We start from the raw sequence: 21803 nt of genomic DNA on the forward strand, positions 1-21803 counted from the left end.
TATAAAATAGACAGATTATATATATAATCTGTCTATTCTATCTAAAAAAAGTCAGATAGGGCTCATAAGTGCTAAAGTGGGCATTGTGCGGGAATTTCAGTGGTGGGATCCCAGAATTAGATGCATTTGTAGAAGTCCATTAGAAAATGTACATAAGCGAGCTGGCAGAAGCAACAGTGCTCTCCCAGGTGTCCTTCAAAAATACAGCTACAGTGAAGGCTATGCATGGGGGGGGCAGGGGAAGAACAATCTATTCATGTTGTCCTACTTAAATTGCCTCCCACCCCTCAAGTGAGAAGATCGCTTCACACATTGGAACACACTGGAAAGGCGTGTGATTTTCCATTACGAGGGTGTTCAGTTTACTTATCTTCAGATCTGAGCGTAGAGGCTTTACATAAAGATACTCGGCTGAACAGCTGGATGGTGACTGAAGCCTTAAAGACGTACTTAACATCTGAAACAAAGAACAACGTAACCTTAATATAAGGCATGCAAAGTCATGATAATACTAAATCAACCTCCCCAGCCATGTTAATTTGCATATAATCGAATGTTAGCAAGAGATTCTGAAATAATTTTTCTCAGTTAAAGATATGTTTGGGTTTAGCTGAGAAAGCTTATTAGAGAAATGAACAGTCATCTAACAGCAATGGTCTATGAAAGAGAAAAAACAGAGACATTTGAACGGACAAAAAAAAAATCTGATAATTAACTACAGAGCATCTTGTGAGATAGAAATGGTATTCTATGACTTCGTAGTTACAAGCTGTATTAAAGCACAAATCCTAAGTAATGCACTGGACAATGACATAAAACCCACGCTGCTCTTTCTCTCTGCACGCAACTTGAATAAAACAGGCTCAGAAAAAGATTTGGCAGCTAGAACACAAAAGAGTGGTTTGTGACTACTAGAATCGGGCACTAGCAGCATTGTTATTTGAGGATAACCTACCCGATCGAAAACCGAGTATTATGTATTTCACAGAAGTAGGTTTCAGCCAAGAAACATGTTTGAGACACAGCATTCAATATTGGTTCTGGAGCCCCAAACTGGTTGGTGTTCAAAGGTCTATAGTTTCAAGCCAGTACTATGGCCTTGGATAGCACTGACAGCATCTTCAAATCAAACAAAACCATCTGTTTGTTGAGGATGGAAAACCAACTGATCGATACAGACAACAGGGAATTCCGTAATGCTGCACTGTTGGCTGACCTGCAGGCATCTCAAACAGCAGATCTCAAATTTCAGATAGCCAACTGTAAAAAATATTCATACAGATAAAACCACTCAATGTATTCAGATAAGTAAGAAAACTATGGAGAAATCAAGAGAGTTGACCCTACTTATTTGCACAGTAAGTGCATCATAGCGCTTCCACATGGCTTACAGCAGTGGTGACGTTTTCCCTCTGAGTGGGTTCATTTAATTAACTCCACGAGGCTGCCAAGAGTCTATGAACGATAACGCCAGCTTTTGGCTCACCCCCAAACCATGCAGAGTAGTGACACTGCAGGCAGCCATCTGCTGTGGTGATCGTGGAAGTAGCAAATGCCAAGATAAGCTCTGGAGCAGCCATAATACAGATGGATGTAAGCCATTCCAGATCAATGGAAGCATTCATCATATTACTTAAGCTACACATCATCACTCAAGTTCAATTGCTAAGAACTGCATTTTTCTCGGGCTTTTAACCAAAATATAAAAGTGCATTCTTCTGTCATCACACAGACAAACCAATGACAAGGGAGAGCTCCATGAGCTCACAACTAAAGAACAATTTGTAACAGGGATATACAAGATCGAGCTTGACACAGCCTCTTATTGGAAGAGACTGGGCTTGAATCCCTTCCATCACCATGCTGATGTGAGTATGCATTTTCTCCCGTACTTGAGTTGCAAAGAACAAAGATACTTTTTATGACCGGGCTTCAGTTACTAATTGCACGTGTTGAACTTTCTTTTCACGTTAAAATATCCTTGCATTAACACTTTAAATCCACAGTCTCAAGCTTTGTAACAACATGCTCACGAGAGAATTGAGTTACTAGCTTCCCCATAACTCTCAATAAGCTCTTAGATGCATTACTTACAAAGAGGTTTTCCATCCTTCTACCTCTTCTTAAGCCTGTGGTGCTTTCTGTGGCTGTTTCTAGACACCTGAGGGAGAACAGGTGAGTCCTCTGTTAAGCCTTTTGGATCCAGTATTTGTATGGCTGCAGGCAAAGCTCGTAATTCAGATTTTTAAAGATGATGGAAGTATGAACTGTGTTCTGAATGCCTGGATCCTCAGTTTACAACAGAAAAAGCATAATGGGCTTTTTCAGTTTGCATGAGACAGGCAAACTGGTGAAATGAAGGTGGTCCAAACCTGGTACCAACTGAGGCCAGCTCCAGGGTTTGGGACTCCTAGGGGGCTGTCCCCTTCCCTTCCATGTGACCTCTCAGAAGCAGTAGCAGTCCTGTGTGAGTTGTTTGCTGGACTGTGACAGATCAGTGGGCACCACCAGCTGCACAGTTTGCAACTGCTGCTCCAACAGCCTCCTCATCCCCTTGGAAAGAAGGTGGCAAACACCTGGGTTAAATTTTGTTTCTGCCTCTCTGAAATGGATGAGAGATGACATTCTTATTCTAGACAATAATGAAGGTTAATGCTGGATAGTCTTGCCTTCTGTGATAACCGGAAGAGGTTAGGATGAATGATTTACAGCATGCAAGTAAATTGATTACACATCAAGATAATGTTTAGGTCTATCTTCCAAACTAGAAATTAATTTAATCCAGAGTGCAAGAGCCTCTTTTCTTAAAAATAAGCCTCAGTCGGGATCATGTTTTGCTCAGTTTCACTGGCCATTTCGTATTTTTTACTCATGATGAAAGGAGCACAAGCTATACATCACAGAATGCTATTAAACTGTGTCTATATTAAAAGTTGACACCCATCGCCTCACAACACGAAATAATCTACTACGCAGCGGGAGAAATCAAAGGACAGGACATGAGCTGATGGGGGAGGTGGTAAGAGGGCTGTTGTAAATGATTCATATGTAAGGTCATTACCACGTTGTGGCCAAATGACTAATGCAATCCCTCTCTATCTCTTAGATACGTAAGTAGGATTAAAGAAACTCATTGCTTCGTATTTTGGCCTGATGATAGTTACTGTAGCACTATGTCTAATTCTCTTCCTCAAAGTTCAGGATTCATAAGAGCAATAAAAATATTCAAATACTTGAAAGAATGCCTTTTTTTTTTTTTTAATAAAGACAATCAATGGGATTCAATGTAGATCCTCAATAAGGAAAAAAATCTTGTTGCCATTTATGAGCACCAACAAGGAACCCCCAATTTGGATAATAAATATATTTGATAAAATTTTAAATAAGCGACAAGTATGCTTTTAACAAAGGTTATTTAGCCAGCAGAAAAACTGTGTGTGACGGCAGTCACAGATCTCACTGATCAAATCACCATAAGAGAAGATATTTCCAGAGTTTTGTGGGAGGTTAGACAAAATGATCACAGTGGTTCCACCTAGGCTCATATCTAGAGATCAATTCTCATTTGTCTTGTATTTGGTTTTTTTCTTTTTCCAGGTGGTGTTCACAGCTAATGATGCTGGTTATCGACATTACTCCATTGCTTTTCTCCTCAGTCCCTTTTCTTACTCAACTACAGCCGTAGTTAGCGAGCCAGTGGAATAGAAGCAGGCATCAAGCATGAAAATCGAGACGTGTAAATTAAAATTTCCATAAATGATAAGAACATAGTTTCTGATTGTAGCAACAGCTTTAGATTTCATAGTAAATCACTAACAGTAACAGTCAAGCTGTTTATTCACTTTTTTAACTTCAGGAATTGACTTTGTTTTCAAATATTCTTCCCAATAAAAGTATTCTGTATTTCTGTATTCTCTAAGTATTGCTCTTCTGAATAAAAGTTTAGGGTTTGAAAAAACACATTAAGCTTAGAAAAAAAACACATTGAAACTCCATTACTGGGATTCTGAGAATAAACCAGTCTTCCGTGAAATTAATGAACTGCATTCCTTCTTGCAAAGGAAACAAACCAAATAGATCTGAAAGGTATCCCATGAAAAGTAAGCAGAGAGGAAATGCAACCCACCACCTGCCATCACCCATACTCGATTACTGAAGTCACATGGGACTACTAGCCTGGGCTCCACATAATCATCAGAAAAACTCACCTCCCAGGGCCGATTTTCAAGATATAGAAGCAAAGGCAGCTTAAAAGTCACAGCAAGGTAGAATAGCATTTAAGGATGCTGAGGATGCTACGCATACTTAAAACCCCTTCTTTCCTGCTTTCCAATATATTGTAATTGTGACACTTTCAAGGAGAGTCCACATCCAGTGTTGCAGAAAAGTATATCCATCAAACACACTTGAAGAATTTTATTCGTGTATTTCCATAAAATTCTGCAAATACCTTTGTCCCCAGTTGAAGTATTCCCAAAAAGTACTGGCATACCTCTAACCATCAGACACTTTTGTAATAGCTGTAAGATACAAAGAAAAATAAGAAGGGTAACTGATGACTCCTGAGAAAACCAGCTCCCTGCTTAATGCCAGGAGAACTATGGATGAATCCTTCTATTTCCTGTTCTTGTAATCCATATATAATGAAGATTATTCCTAAACAGAAATAAGCATAGGGAAGAGCCACTAGGAGATTAAACAGAATAGCAACCCTATCTTGGAAAAGTATGCAAAGACGTTGAGTCATTTAGCCTAATAAAACCATATAAAAGCATATAAATACCAATAAAGGGGAAATGATTTGTTAGCCTAAGGCTTGATCCCATCGCAGTCTAACCTGCTGTATTTGCTGGCCAGGTTTGCCCTCCTTTTGTTGTTACTTTGAGGTACTGAGCACTACACAAAAATGATCGCTTTGTCTATAAACAAAACACAAAGGAGATATGTTCTACACAGGACCTCGGAATAAACAAACCAACACAATCTTTAGAACATTGTATTTCATAAAAGACAATGATAAAAAAGTACAAACATTTTCATGAACAACAGAAAACCAAAACTATGATAGTACACAGGAAATTCCCAGCATTTGTTTCAGTGCATTTTTGATTAAGCCTATTTTACATACCTCTACAAATAAAATAATCTTAAGTACACTTCTTCTTGCTGATACGCAATGGATCCTTTAAATACTTTTAAATAACTAGCTCATTAGTAACCCACTACAACATAGTCATTAGTAAACGATAGAAAAATAGACTGGCAAGATCCAAGAAAAAGGACATTTTGCACTTTCTCTTCAATATACTGTCTATTGCAAATGGATTTTATATTTTATATTCTCCTACTTAAATTTGAAATACAGCAAATGGGTTTAAGAGTATCTTAGCGTATCAACCAGATTTCACTGTTAATATTTCTGTAATGTTTTTACTCGTTAATTTGCAAGATCTTCAGAAAATACTCCCTTGTTCTTCTCCCTCCATGTTCACTCCTTGAAGAGAAGACTTCTTTAATTTGCCTTGTCAGCAAGGCAAAAGCCAATGTGATTGGCTTCTCTCTGCATTTTACAAGAATTGTGAAAATATCAAAAGGAATGTGCACAACTCTTAGTTCTGCATCGCATTTATTTTGTTTGAAGGCACTGTCTATGTTAAAATTCACTACAGAATAGTACTGAGTTCAAGCAGGTAGTATACAAACACTATTTCTGATGTAATTTAAGATGGCAACTTTTAAAACTTCCCAACAACGTGATAAAAGGTATTTAGAGAAGAGTCTTGGTTAACAATTCAGAATTTTACATCCATCACTTTGGGGCACCAAAATGTAAACTTTTTAAGAACTCAGCTATATGTCATAATCCATTCACATACTGGTTTAAATCACATTTTTCTAAGACCATACATGATTAATCACTTAGAGCTGTAAAGTTATGTTAGTTCAGCCACAGCATATGTGTAATACAGAATGTATATATGTATGTAGATATACATATATATATATATGCATTAGGATTTTTTAAAATTGCACATTAATTTCACAGAATGCCTAATAAATGGGCACAAAAGCATGCTTCAGAAAACAGTACAGACCTACAGTACCAAAGGGTGTTTCATAATCATAGGTGTTAAATTGTAGGTGAACTTGTACTGAAAACCAGAAATCACTTCAAAATTAAATCAGGGATTTAAAAATTTATTCAACAGTTCTGCAAAAATTGTATTAGTCTGTTACGAAATAAGACTTACTTTGAAGATATAACTGTTCATACAGTGTAATAATTATCTCCCCCTTATCCATATGCTTCAGAATATTCTATATACTCAGTTATAGAAAATTATATCAGGAGGTGATCAAGCCACTTAAGCATGCTTTTGAAGGATGTTTTGTTCACTTTATGCTCACTTTTTGTTATTTTAATTGCACTACATCATTCCTAAAGCACATTAGATTAACTGGTAGATTTTAAGGTAATTCCAATACGGTTTAAAATATCCCTTACCATTGTTCTCAACTACTTAAAATAAATCATTACATTTCTACTAAATATTTGGGAAGCCTACAGCTAAGCTTATAACTTTACTGAAGAATGGCTAAGGGCAAAATTTGCTGCTGGGATGTCAAAGAAATAAAAGGTGTTTATGGCAAACGCACGCAAATATACAAAGCACCACACCATCTGCGGCAGCGATTCAGGAAACCAACACATAGTAACGAGTTAAAGTTAGTATTCTTTGTCAACACTCTTACAGAACACTCTATGGATAAACAATCCGTATTATATACTGCTTTCCATTCTTGATGGGAGCAGAAGTCAGTCTTTGGTTCCTAAAGAGTTGAGTAACTGTGACAAACAAAACAGTTTAGTAGATCTTGGTCGGTATCTTTGCATTGACATAGAAAATAAAAGATCTGGTCCTTTTCCTTAGTATTAACAAGGGATGTAAAAAAATATCAGGAAAAGATAATAATGCTTAGCAGTGGGATACTTTTAGGTAGCATAACATTACAAGCAAACAGAAAAATAAGATATGGTATTCATTATAAGCCAAGGAAAGAGGCTAGTTACTCATACATGTAACACCACAAAAATAGAGAAAGAGACAGGACCAATCTTTAGTAGGACTGTGCAACCTCAATCTCGTTGAAAGTCATCGACTTGAGGATACTTAGTGCATCATAGAAGCACTCAGCACTCTACCAGATTAGGCCCTTAAGTAGCTATATAGATTAATATATTATGGGTGGAATCTTAAAAAGCACTTGGGATTGGCCTGCTTTCAGTTCCACTTATGCCATCATCATTGGAACAGTTTGGCCAACACCGTGGTTCTGAAAATCCCACACTGAAAGCATTAGAACTATTAGAACTATGTTTTATTATTTTCTTAAAAATCTAACTTTAATATTCTTCCAATGAAGACACATTTTTGGCTCTTCTGATTTTGGAGGAATAAAAGTGCTGTTTACTAGGATTTAAAAAAAAAAAAAAAAAAAAAAAAAGAACAATACCAAAATACTGTACGCACCCAGACACATTGTTTTAGGCATTAAAATCCCTGACATTGACACTAGTGGCACACTTGGAAACAGTTAGAGTTCCTGTAGATCATAATACACAACAACTGCAAGATCTTCCATAATACACATGCAATATGCATATAAATAGGATTTAGATGGCAGGCAGGGTATCATACAATTTTTCTGGCAATAAATAAAATTAAGAGCTTTCTTTCTAGCAAGTTCATATACGAAATTGATTTTTCTATATAGATATGCAGGAGGCCTAGAGCTCAAAACTAGTATAACAGTTTACAGTCATAGCTGGCCAACAATTAATATTTCCTTCATTTCACATAAGGTATAACCTTTTTTTAAGCATACTTACATTTTACACTTGTTCTTTCATGCTAATAAAAACATTCCTATAGAATTCAAACGAGAACACACTCAAATACATACTGAAGCATAAAATATTGAGCAATTTAAAAGCAATGTACACACATTAATTTACATCACATATTTACAAAACACATTTTAAAAAGAAACAAAAGCATTTGTTTAAATACGGGGGGGAGCGGTTTAGTATAAAAAATTCCTGGAAGAAGAAGCCTCTGTCCCTCCTTCCAGAGAAGCTACAAGTCTGTTTTCTGCAGTTTATTTAGTTGAGGGGTTAAGATAGAGAATGTGAAGAATGAAGGCTTGAACAGTAGTCTCATGCTGTAAACATCTGAGTGGTAGCTGCTGGCTTTTCTTTCAGAACAAAACACATGGTGCATACGATCACTTCTCATCCCAAATATGCATCATCAAATTGTCAAAAATCTCTAATTCTAAGCTGCTGTTTGTTGGGTTTGATTTGTTTTGTTTTACAGTGTCTATTAGTAGCTTCCAGTGTTAAAAGTTTATTCTGGCAGCGTAGCTTGTCATTCCACTTCCATCAATAGTCTCTAACAGGAGCAAGTTCTGGTATGAGATTAACAGTTATATTTTTATACAATCTACTGACAAGTATTTTGGGCGTATATATTAAATTGTTCAACCCATCAATATACTGACGTTCTCTGGAATACCTTAGAAGTTTATATCTGTAGAGGAAGTTGAAGAAGAAAACATGAGAAAGATTTGCAAGAAACAATTCAATTGATGTTAGACATAATACTGTAACAGTAATTTTATCTTGAAATACGCTTTAAACGGGAAGTGGCTTGCTTTTAAAGCTTAGGTAGGTAATCTGGTAATTTCAAAGGGCTGAAACTACCTCTCACACTTAGATTTTATGTTCACGTTTACAAGTTAACATTAAGACTAAGTAACAAAGAAGGTATTTAATATGTATACTTTTTATGATCCCAAACTAAACTGGTTTTTAAAGAGCACTCAATATCTTCAGGTTCTTTTGCTATAAAATAAAAATCAACTACAGAGCTCAGAGAAGATTTAGGAACCTCCACTGTTCAACATTATACATTTAAATGTCTGAATTGTTTTTCATTTCATTCTTGAGACTCCTGCATTTGCAAACAACTACATTTGAGGTGATTAAAAAAACCAGCTGCTCTCTCCCTCCCCCAGATCACTGATATATAAATCTTAGTTTCCTATCAGGTATTTACTCATGTCTACTGTACATGTCTATTTAAAAATTATGAATAAAGCAGAAAATAAAGATGTTCCCAGAAAAAGACACCCATTGATAAGAGAATTGAGCAGTATTTCTAATTATCTGAAAACACATAGCATAAACCTTTTATTTGGCATTTCACATTCTAATTTTTAGGTGTAACTCATCTGCTGCATTCTGGTTGCTATTCCAGTCTAGGGCAGCCAGAACCCACTGGGCCAGTTAAAGTTTTGCATCTTCGTAGCAAAAGCAAGGAACCCCGAAAGAAAAAGTTCATGTCAGTGTAAGCAGGAAATGAGAAGACCTGTATCTCCTAAAAGATTGAAATATGATGGAAGAAACCAATGCTTGAGGAGTTTTAAAGTCTCTTTTCATGCAGGAGTCATTTCCCCTAGCTGTACTGCTTCCTTTTGCAGAATATCCAGATTAACCAACTAATGGAGCCCTGGCAGTACTAATGCCCAAACTATTAAGGAATAGTAACATTCTGCATCAAAGATTATGACAATATATCTTCTGACACAGACTCAGTCCCTCTCATGGTTAAAACAGAAATATCTGAACACCAAACATAACATGCTTAAGAAAATACGAAGTTTAGCACTAAAGAGGAAATAACATGGATAAGCACTGACTGCCTGTTTGTAGGTGTGGAAGATTTGCATGTGTTTAAGAAAAAATTTTACATCTTTAGCTCTAGCACTTGAACAGTTCTGTTTTTCTTACCGTCCTAAAAACTGGACTTCACCTCTGTGATGATGAGGAATGGATTTGTACTTCCCTAAATCTCCCTCTGGTCTTGTTACATTGTACCCAGCATAGTGAACCCTACAGTATAATACAGAAACATTTGTATGAAAATTATTTATTAAAAAGCTGGTTTTACAAGTTACAGCAAAAGTAAAAAATATCATAAAATCTTTTAAAGCTAAGTCTTTGTGTTCACTGACATTCTCTCCCTAAAAAACCCAAACTACTCCTAACCCAACAACTAAAAAAGCTGGCAAAACCAATAAAGTGTGAAATAACAGTAATTTCATATTTAGTATTTCCTGCTTTGTTCTTAAAGCACAACCCCATAAAAATATGAAAACAGTAAGGAAAAAGAATAAAACAATACAAACTCTTACTTTAAAGTATATCTCTATATATAAACTCATGCAGACACTTCGTTTCAACAGCTCAACTGGAACATTTTACAGTTGTTTAGTGTGAGCAGTTAGTAATATAGTGAGCATTGTTGTACCTTGTCCAATTTGTGACTCTCAATCTAGTCACAAATTAACCTCTCTCTCAAGCACTGCTCCTAAGTTATGAAAGATACTTAAACTCATGCTTACTCTACATGTCTGTGTACTGCATAATGCTAGCAGCAAGAGAGATGTACAACTGAAAAAAAGTAATGCACAGAAGACCAGAAGGAATGGGACTAAATATGCTTAATAATGTTATCTGTTGTTAAACCCATTATTTGTTACAAGACTCTTAAAAGCCTGTTAAGTGTCCCCAGGCCAAGAAAAAATATCATACTTATCCCTGCAAATGGTATGCTCTGTTATTTCTGAAGTGAACTCTTTAGAAATGTTAGAAATTGTTAATTTAAAACAAACTAACAAAAAGGTAGCAACTGAAAGAAAACACCTAATTGCTCTCAAGGGTTGGATACCACAGAACATTAAGCACTGAACACTCACCTGTTCCAAAGATCATCATCTTCTCCACCCCATCCCCAAAAGGCATTTGGAAAGCCATTAATCTTCTTGAATTGTTCCACTGTCAGGCCACTTACACCACCAAAGAACTCATTGTATGGAAGACTGAAAACAAAAGACAAATTCTGTATAATTAGCTGAACTTCGATAGCTAGCTCTCTCTTTGAACAGTACCTTTCAAAAAACCAAGAAGAACCCCAAACTAAGGACATGAACCGATGCTGAATGTATTCACTATGGGAAACTGGTTCACAGATTGCTGGCATTAAGTAACATATACAGAATTTTAATAAAATGTTTGCAGTAGTGTCTGATTTGCATAAAAGTTACTCCTAGACTGCAGCTCAAATTAGTACCACCACACGAAACAAAAGTCTATCACTATTTCAGATGGCTGATCTAGACCCAAAGCTGAAGTGTAAAGTGAAGCCCTCAAACTACTGTATTTTGACACTGTTTGATTGAAACAAATCTCTCTCTAATCAACTGCAAAAATTACAGATCAGTAATGCATCAATTCAGTAATTTTAATTCATGACTATGTTCTACAGAACTGTTAAAACTTGAGAGGAACAGTTTAATAGTACATATTCAACCATGGTGAAATACATACTTATTTAAAAAACAATTTTCCAGTTTTTAGAAGCTGAACCTTTGAATCAGAAGGATCTATAGGCTTTTTTATCAGTAAGCATACAGTAAATACTAACACATATTATTACTTAATAAGCAGTTGGCCAACACAAACAGCCACTATAGCTATATAACATAATATACTAAGGCCCACACAATGTGATTTCCAGTTCTCAAAACACTCTGGCAATCTAAAAAAAAAAAAAATAAAAAATTTTAGGTATCTATTTTTACTTCCATCAATACTACTAACTTGTATCCTTAACCCAGAACCTGCTACAGTAAAGTGTGTTCCTCTTTCAGAAACAGCACACAATTTCATCAAAAAAAAAGTTAACAAACATGTTTCTCAGGAGATGCTTCCAAATCTGGAACATTCAAGGCGTTAGGACTATCTACAAAAAGATTTACCATTCTTTAGGGCACAATTGCCACACTGAAGGACAAATAACTCCAGAATGCAAGGGGAAAGAAAAAGAAATAGAGTCATGTAATTTCTGATCTCTGTGGAAACACAGGATTCAACTAAATCTTAATAGCTTTGGGTGAAGGTTGCTACTATGTATCCCTTTCAACATTTAACTGAAATAACAGGTGTTCTAAAACGCCCCCAAGAAACCAAAAAAACAAACAGCCCCCCCAAAAAAAACCCCAAGCAATAAAAATCCACCAACAACCCAAACCCAACCCAGCAACCAAGAATACAATTGGTGTATGACAGTTTATGGAACTGTTTCGAGGTTTTTATTCATATGTATGTATGTGTGTGTGGTGCACACACACTTTTTTATGTCTATATACAGAAATACAGATTTATTTTTATATTTTATATGTATGCACTTATATATACATTCATGTATTCTGTAAACATATTTTGTAAATATTTATCTGTATTTAGACATTTTATAAATTTTATAAATGTATACATAGATACATAAAGTATTTTATAAATACATATAAAATTGTTAAAGGTTTGGTTACTAATTGTCTGACAACCTAAAGCTCAAACACAGTCATATTTTCAATGCATTGGTTTTGATCTGTCAGGTTGACCAGGTTGTCAAGTTGATCAACTTTACATATAAAATTTCAGGATGCAGCAAGCAATAAGCTACAACTCTATGTGAAATCATCAGAAGAGTGTCATGAGACAGCAGTGTTAAAAAGCAAGTGAAACATCATTAATGTAAAATGCCAAAGCTGCAGGACCCACTACATTTATCAGATTTCAACAGAGACTGAACACAAGATATAAAATGGTCTAGCAGTAAGAAAAATCTTCTGTTTAAAAAGCAGTACAAAGCAGAAATAAATTTTACAGTCATGAGAAAATTAAGTAAGACATTTTTCCTGTGGTACTTTGCTGCAGATTATCTGCTTATCTTTGTTAACAGCCACCGCAAAGGCTTATGTAGCCAGAAAAGATTTCCAATAAGCATGGTAAGTTTTTCTTCCTTGACACATGTACCCACCTTTTTTTTTTTTTTTAAAGATCAACCTCGCTGCAACAAGCTAAACACTGAAAATCATAAATAGTATCTTCAAATTAGCAACATATCAAATGTAGACACTAAACTTAAATCTTCCTTTTATTAACTAGATATTAATTTATGTAAATAGCATGGTAGGAGGCTGTTTTATTGGTTTCACCTACTGTATATACTGTCACAAAATTCACACACACTTTAAGAGTGTCCCTGGGTCTTTAAGAAACAATGTGAATAAAGCTAATTACTTACATGTACATGTATTTGTCAAGCTTTGCTGCAAAATGGCGTGGCATTTCTCCACATCCATAATAATTTCGGTCATTTTCAGGTAAGTGATCCACATCATGAAATATTATGCAGTCCCAGACAGCATCCTTCATAGCCTCTTTGAAGCCAACGTTAAAGAGCATCGCACGATTAAAAGGTTGTGTACCTGTCTTCAAACAGAAAACAAAGGAGACACTGTAAGAATCAAGAAGAAAGAGACAGGATGACAATACTGTGAGAAATACATGCTCTACCACATGAAAAAAAAAACATTGACAAGGATGCCCGTTACTCCTCTAGCTAAGCAGACCAATAGCTCTGGTTAGTACCAACTACATCCACTGCATTTTGTGGTTTAAAAAGTCTAGATAGTCTCCCTTCTTACACAAAACAGCACTAGCAACTTACAGCACTAGTAACTGAAGTATCAACATATGGGTGGTTTGGATGAGTACAGCATGACATTATGAGTTAAAGAAATACCAATACAAACTAAGAAAGAAACATTAAGTTTTGTTTCATATTAAAACAGTCAACTGCTGAAAAAATTCCAAAGTTGTGAAAAAGCCTAACTTGGTTACGTATTTATAATTAACCTTATATTAGAACTTACGTATAGTTTCTTAGAAACTTTATTGAAGACAAATTCAACTAATTTTTATTTCCAGTACAATTTAAATCTCCTCATGTGCATTTTCAACAAACAACATAAGACCTTTTGATATAGCAAATGAATCCTATATGCCCTTTTTTTAAATGACAATTTTGTTTTCTGAAAATTTTTCACTTTGTCACCTGAAAATATTGCATTACATAAACCACGAAAAAAGATTCCTGTTAATTCTTTAGGGATCTAGCTAGCTAGCTACTACAACCAATAATGATGCAAACTCCTTAAGCTACCCATCTGAGCTACTTTATACCTTGATTGTGGGCTGCAGAAACTTCTTTTGTTTTCTTAAGTGGTTTTTTTTCCTCCATATCCATTTCTCTCTGTTTCCAAAGAAACCCCTAGCCAAGGTAGTAATTGGTAATTTTTTATCATTAATGCCTCCATTATAATTCACCTATATTAATTGGACAGTATACACTTTAATACTATAGTCTTCAACTGGATTTCAGTGAGCATGTACTGTAAAATGGCCTTCTGTAAATGACCATTTCCAATTCTTACACATGAAACCTTTTTTTTCCTTGAAAACTTACAAAGACAATAGATTCAAAGAGGCTGTGCCAACACCTATAAATATCAGCCCTATTTGAAAAAAAGCAACATGTATCTGGCCACTCTTAAACTGGGGAATGGAGCTGAACTTTTTCATTCAAAGGATTAGAACAGTGGAATAACAATTTTTAAATTCTGGATTCATCCAAATCTTGATAAGAATATCAAATCCTTTTTAGTAAGGAATCTTGAAGAGTCACTTTTCAAGTAAATGCTGTTACCTGTTCAACAACATAGAAGGCAAATTCCAGCCGCTGCTTCTGCAACATAGGTATCAGATGACGGAAAAAAATTGGAAGATGTTCATGGCGATTCCGAAAAGGAATAAGGATTGCCACCTTCAAAAAATTATATATATATATATTAAGCTACTGTATTAACATTTTAAATGTTAATGTTTCAGTACAGACCAAGTCTCCCATGGCTTACACAGGCTTTTCAACTTCTACATTTAAATTGGCTCAGTGTTTCACACTCTCATTCCCCGCAGGAAAGTGTGTTGCAATTTTGCTCAGAAATTAAAAAAAGAAAAAAATTCTGAGTAAAATATAAATCAGGTTTTTCTTTGATGTTCCCTTGCTTCTAATTACACCTTAAGCACACACACATAGAAGTTTGCAGACATATGATAAAATGTTTAGTAATAAGTTAATGAACCTTTAGAAGTTCTTGACAGTCCATTTCAAGTTTTTCTTCATGCTTTAGTCTCTCTTGAGCACAGATAGCATAACACGTACACTATAACATACTATATATTACATAAAATATATAGCAGTAAAAGACTGAGTGCTTGCAATGGTAAACTATTCTTATATACCAACAGGAAAAAAAAACAAACAGAAAAGCAGCACCTCACCTTCCATCGTGGCTTACAGTCTTTTGGTTTCCAGTGTCCTCCTGGTTTAATGTCTAAATCTTTTGAAAACAGTTGCTGAATTTCATCAAAACTAATTTCACTCATATTGACATTGATAAGGCCTCCTAAATAGAGGAAAAAAAATTATTCATTTCAGTTAAGACAACAGATCTAACACCACAAGGTACATCATAGACAAACATCACCAGAAATTTGTATTTACACTACCTACAGATAAAAAAGAAACAATTTACACTATCCTCATAATATTCAGGTTTTACAGAATGAATTTCAGTATTTCCCAATATAAACATTCTTTCAATAAATTCAAAGCAAAATACTCATTTCAGAGGACACAGAACAAGCAAGTAATTTGAATTCTGTATCTATACCGTAAAATTAGAGTCACCTTTCGTTTCAAGAATCACTGTTAACAATTCCACATCATCTGCACTACTGAACTGATACTGACACTTAGACTGATACTGCAGGTCTCCCTATCTGCACTTCCACTAAACCAGAAAATACATCATCACTACACTCAGAGAAATTCCTCAATTTAAATTCCAGATAATTCCACACATTTCATGTAGAGCCTTCATCCATTACTTCACCACTGTCTGCACCAAACCGATTTATAGCAAGTGGCTGGATTTGAGAATTACTGCTGATAGAACTAATTAGCCCAGTAGGAAAAGAATTTGCAAATGGCTACTGATTAGAGTAGAATTCAGTAAGATATTGAATAAAGACCACAATACAGTAGCAAAAAAAATCAGGTTAGTACTTATTGTGAGAAAATATTTACACTTAGTTGATAGCTAAAAGTTGTCTGTCATTAGCTTATGCATGTGTATAAATTTCAAAACTGGAAATAAGATTCATAGCAAATACTCTATCCTCAAAAGCAGGAGTAGAAGGAATCAAGAAAATTTGGAGAGAACAGTGTAACACCCATGAACCAGAAGCTCAAGTTGTTCTTCAGTAACTACTGTCCTAAATCATCAAATAAAAATCTTGCAATAACTATCTGACAGACACCATAAAATACTTTTTTTTTTTTTGTCTAAAAATTTAGGTCTTTTGGTGATGGTTGGAATTTTAAAGTCAATGAAAGAAATCACTCCCATTTTCTCCCCTGTGCCCATACCCAAAAGATCCTATATGTGTCCAAAAGATTGCTTCATGTTGTAACACTGAACTGACTAGCTATCTAAATCTTTTGGAAACATTGACGTTTTGGGAGCATACTAGGAATAACTATTGTTTTCAGAAGAAGGCAGAAGATACTGCAAGAGCTATTTTAGTTTTGGATATGATTAAATGTAGAACTACCTGTAAATGTAGAAGGTCATTTTTTTTAAAGGAAAAAGATAGGAAAAAAAGGATCAGGAACAGCACAATAAGGAGGAGATCTTTTAAGAGCAGATTTAAACAAACTAATGTTTATTTACTTATTTTAGAAGAAAAAAGGAAACCTGGCAGTTGCTGAAAAAAAAGACTGTACAAATATACACCAGAACAAGCTAATCCTACAGAGCTATTGAGAGAGAGAGAGAGAGAGAGAGAGAGAGAGAGAGAGAGGCTTAGATGATCATTATGGTTGCACCTGAAACTCTCCATAACCAATAACCTGAAGAAGAAATCTTACATAAAGTAGAAACATGGGCAATCAACAAAGGACCAGTCCATAGAGTATAAACATGTAGAAATTAAATTAAAAAAATAAATAAGTCACTAAATCAATTTCAACTACAAAGAGACAAAGAAGTAATAAGAACCTTTCTGTTTATTTATAGACTCTAATAGGAAAATAAAGATAAAGGTCAATTACTACACCAGGAAAGGACGCAAAGAACACATGATGCAAAGGACTCAGGTGCCTTAGTCTTCTCAGTAAAGTTTAGATGTGATCAAAATTAAAAAAAAAAAAAAAAAAACACAAAAAAGGAGGAATGGTAAAACAGTATTTATATAAAGCAGGTGTTTCTAATTTGATGGGACATGAAGAAATTATCTCCAGACTGTTCAAAAGGTAGCTACAGTAAACCCTGAAATATTGGTACTATGAAAAAGTACACAGGAGACAGGTGAACAGAAATCAGCAGTATTTCCCTGCTGTTGGTGGCGGCAGGAAAAGGCGTCCCAGTAAATACCTGGGCTTACTATTCACTACTTCCATTACTGTCTAGCATGCTGCAATAAAACATATTTATACAACTCACAGAAAAAGAAAGCTGAGGAAGCAGAAAGCATTTTGAGGAACAGAATCAGAAAACTAAGTAATTTCAACAAATCAGATACATACTGAAATCAATAGAGTGAAATTAATTTTTTAAAAAGTATGGATTGTTACTGAAGGAGAAATGAAGCACAAACACATAAACCAGGAAATACCTGGCTATGCTGCAGTATGCAGAAAGATATTTTGGCAGTTTATAATGGATTGCTGATTAATATGAGGCAATAAACTGTAATGCAATTGCACAAAAATGGTAGATCTCATTCTGGAATACATCAAATGCTGTTATATGAAAGACAGAGAAGGTAATTACTAGTTTGTTTTGTAACCAGGGTTTTAGCTGTTTATGATGCTTCAAAAGGAAATCAAATTAGAGGAAGTCTACAGTACAAAAATCAAGAATGAAAAGAGATTTAGAAACTATGTAGTCTAGGAAGGCTTAAAGTACTGGTTTATCTACAAAGGAAGAGACTGACAAAACCTTAAGTCTTTTCCAAAACCAGATAGTTCGGTACACAGATGATAACCAACTTTTTTCCAAGAATCAACAAGGGCAAGGAAAAAATCCAACTAATTTGCAGGATGGGAAAAAAAAAAAAAAAAAGAAAAAGGCTGAATATCAGGTTGAGTATTAGGAAAAGCTTAACTATTCAGTTGATGGAATAGTAGAATATATTACTTCTGGAGACAGTAGAACTTACTCCACTGATTACTTTTATTTTTTTTAAATACAAGATATATTTTTTAATATCTATTTAAAAAGGTTTCAGTATATTCAACCCCAGTGTACTGTGGTGATCAAACTAGAAGATCTGGATGTTTCTTATAGCTCCTTAAGTACCAGTTCTTAGACAAACCATGAAGTGGCTTGAGTAGACTGATTAAAAATTCTTAACATGATACAACTGAAAAAACTGATCTGCTTTCCATTTACCTCTAAAGTCAGTATTAAAAATTATGCTGATTAAATATTCTTTTGTACTGCTTCTATCTTGAAGTAGATGTGTCTTGCTTGTGAATTAACACAGCAGTGTTTAACCACTGGGTTATAACCTGGAAGACTGAGTCAAACACAAAAGGCACTAGCTGGTTCTATTTTAAAAGCATATGTACTTGGGACGAAACATAATTTTACCATACTTCTTCCAAGGTACAGATATGGTAAGTTGATGTAAAGAAGAATAGTTGACTTCTATAATAACCTTAGACTATTAAGCAGATCAAAATATATGTGATCCAAGAAGCTTTCTTCCCTGGCTATCTTGGGACTACCTAGAACATTTCATTGCATTAAATAATCTTCAGAGAAGTTTTATTTAGATTATAATTAAATACACAGATAGTTATTAAAAAGGTATACATGAAAACCAAAGGGTGAGACATACATCTCTTTGCTGAACAGTAACTTATCCAGTGAATTATTTTCTATTAAAATTATGATTTTTCTATTAAATTCCTCAGGACAGCATAAGTACAAAGAGATTACTAACAAAAAAAGATGAAAAAGAGAACAGCAATAAGGAGACCTACAGACAAATTCTGGTAGAATTACATACAGCAAATGAGGTTGATAGCAAGGCTAGCAGAGTAGAATGCATCCCTACTCTGGCAATTCTAAATACCTGTCACTGCAAACAAGTCTGCACCGATGATTTAAGATAACATGCTGTAAGTAGCCTGACCTACTAAGGTGCCTTAGTACCTCGTAACTTGCCTCATCCCACCCCTCCTGGACAGCAGACTAATACACAAGTAGAATACGTAGCAGAAGCCAATACAGTCTTGAACTAACTTAACTGGCAGAATTCAACTGCCAGATCCCTTGAAAGTTTTATTAAAAATACTAATTTATATGCGCTCTTCAATCAGCATAATCGTCATTCTTGTTTCTCTGGTTATCCAGCATTCACATTTTTTGAGCTTTTTATTTGTTTCTCAAAGTAGCTAAAATATTTATTTCTAGAATAATTTAGTTTTCTTTGTTTACGTGTGCAATATTACAGAAAAGAACATCCACATGATTTTGAAAGTCAAACCCTATTTCTGGGAGGAAAGAGATTGAAATAAGGATACAATCACACCGTGGCTAATTGCTGCTTGACTTAAGACAGCTTTCTACGCGGTTTAAGCCCATAAGCAACAGCAACTGACTTATACTTTTGGCTATATGTCTGTATATTTACAATGTAAAAGACAAAGTTTGGCAAGTGGCAAAATGGCAAGTTTGCAGGAAACGGGAATTCACATGAAAATTTACAGTTTTAACAAGAATTTTCAAGAATATTCCCAAAGCTACACGTTGTCTACAGAAAGAAGATAAAAAAGTCAGGCCAACAGCCTTTCAGCCACATTATTAAATCAGGTTAAGGACACTGAATTACGCCAAGGAACTCTTCCAATCTCAGTTTGTGTAACTGCTTTAATTGTGCAATACCTGCTTATAAGACCTTCTACATACACTGGGATACTGCTACTTAGGACAGCTGTGATATTACAGTTTTTATAAACACCCAGCAAACCAAAAGAGCAATGGTGCCAAAGTACTCAACTCAGTTTCTTATTTCTGCATGGCACTCCTCTGCAGCTAAACACTTTCCAAAAAAAAAAAAAAAAAAAAAAAAAAAAAGAGAAGTTTAGATTCTAGGCTTAAAGACAAATAAAATTAGGGTTACCTAATCAAGTTCTGTTCAATAGCTTGGGATCTGAAAAATCTGGGTTTGAAAGCTTAATTTTAAAATTTCCTGAGGATCACAACTTTTCACTTGTTGTATAACTTCCTCACTATGCCAGGGCTTTAGCACTTTCTTACCTCCATCCATTCTCACTTCACGACACCATCTTGTTCAGCTTCCTATATATTGAGGTAACTGATTAGCTGATGAAGATTTGAGAACTAGTTTCTGACTCACTAGTCTTTGTATTAGGAATACCATTTCCAAAAAGGAAATTTTCAACTATTCCTCAAAATATGCAACTCTGAATGAGTACTTTTATAAAGTTAGAGTATTCCTACATATTAATAAAAACATTTTGTATTTAATTTGTAGAAAGTACAATTGTTTGTAAGTAAAATTTAAAACACTTAGGTTATTAGTAAAGAGGAAAAAAGTTTTAGTAACACAGGAGTTACAGGCAAAAATTCTGCTAAACATTATTGTCCATTCTCAAATGTATTCTATTCATTATTTTCTACTATATATTTGGACTCCTTACAGTTACATTTTATATTAAAATAATTGCATTTTGTTTTAAGTACACTCCAATTTACTAGATAAACATTAAGATCAGTTGAAAACTTACTCATGTAAGGCAGCTTCTCCGGACAAGCCTGGTAAGGAGAGTAAGTGAAGTTTTCTGGAAGATACATTGTTGTTTGAGCAACACAGTCACTAGAATTGTTTCCTTCGGGATAATCTTAAAAAGAGGAATTTATTTTTGTAAAAACCTATGTTATCCACTGGATTTGTAACATACCATCATGCAGGTGAGAGCACTAACTTTGTAACAAATCCCTAGCAGCATGATTAAAAAAAAAAAAATTACTGCACTAAAGGAACAATAATTAAATTAAGATATCTTTATTACCACTATGACAAATATTTCCTACTGAAGTAAACTGATAAACAGTAACTATTTGGCCTTCAGTTACAAAGAAGTAGGACTTGGGTCTAGGTTTTCATAATCAAGCTACGTCATTAAGGTTTGGCATGTTTTGTTTTGTTTGGTTTTTTTTTTTTAAAGTTCTTTTAAAAATGAAATTAAATAAGAAATATTCTTACCTGTGCCATTGAGTGTAGTATTTTTGTTAGTGTACAATCTGATCATGTGTCCTATTGTTTTTACATTTTCTCTCAACATTATACCACGAGCTTGCACCATAAAGAGATACGTGTTTGCTGATAAAACAAAAAGCAATTTTGAATTTGAGTTAAAACAAGGTGTTTCCAAATTACTCTAACATCCATTTATAATGTGTGCAATATTTGTTACTATGTCTGAATCCACGGCTAGTGAACATTAATCCTTCAAGATGAAGAGTCACAAAGCGTGAAACCTAACAGCAACAACAACAAAAAAATAGATTCATAACCACAGGTTTATATAAAACCCCAAAATTATAAAATGTCAATACACACTTTATATGACACTTTCATTCCTCTTTAACTCACAAAAAACAATTGACAGTTGTAACCAATTGAATTTACCAATAAAAAGGTTTTCATATGTAGATAGATCTCATATAGGCATTTA

General features: G+C 34.7%; 2 protein-coding genes across 5 annotated transcripts in view; one reads left to right on the top strand and one right to left on the bottom strand.

Annotated features, from left to right (window-relative positions):
• The window catches only part of LOC104126854 (transthyretin), a 6797-nt gene extending 3017 nt beyond the window's left edge, over window positions 1-3780 (top strand). For both annotated transcript variants that reach the window (XM_035894944.1, XM_009639459.2), the window contains 2 exons: window positions 1733-1868; window positions 3598-3780. In XM_035894944.1, coding sequence (XP_035750837.1) covers window positions 1733-1868; window positions 3598-3705 — 244 coding nt within the window. In that variant the 3' untranslated portion in view covers window positions 3706-3780. The remainder of the gene's footprint in view (window positions 1-1732; window positions 1869-3597) is intronic.
• B4GALT6 (beta-1,4-galactosyltransferase 6) lies at window positions 2567-21447 on the bottom strand. 3 transcript variants are annotated; one of them, XR_004842096.1, is made up of 9 exons: window positions 21332-21447; window positions 20853-20966; window positions 15311-15435; window positions 14676-14792; window positions 13212-13399; window positions 10822-10944; window positions 9854-9955; window positions 4451-4520; window positions 2567-2602 (listed from the first exon to the last, which is right to left on the bottom strand). XR_004842096.1 is itself a non-coding variant. In XM_035894942.1 (8 exons), exons 1-8 carry the CDS (start codon window positions 21429-21431, stop codon window positions 8444-8446), a joined length of 1017 nt encoding a protein of 338 aa, XP_035750835.1. In that variant the 5' UTR covers window positions 21432-21447; the 3' UTR covers window positions 5079-8443. The 3 variants fall into 3 exon arrangements, 2 of the variants coding, with proteins under 2 accessions (XP_035750835.1, XP_035750836.1); XM_035894942.1 differs by lacking the exons at window positions 2567-2602; window positions 4451-4520 and adding an exon at window positions 5079-8591; XM_035894943.1 differs by lacking the exons at window positions 2567-2602; window positions 4451-4520; window positions 9854-9955 and adding an exon at window positions 5079-8591.
• Between the last annotated feature and the right edge of the window lie 356 nt (window positions 21448-21803).

The sequence above is a fragment of the Egretta garzetta genome, unplaced genomic scaffold (genome assembly GCF_000687185.1).
Source record: "Egretta garzetta isolate BGI_Z169 unplaced genomic scaffold, ASM68718v1 scaffold35, whole genome shotgun sequence".
In the NCBI taxonomy this organism is placed as follows: Eukaryota; Metazoa; Chordata; class Aves; order Pelecaniformes; family Ardeidae; genus Egretta; species Egretta garzetta.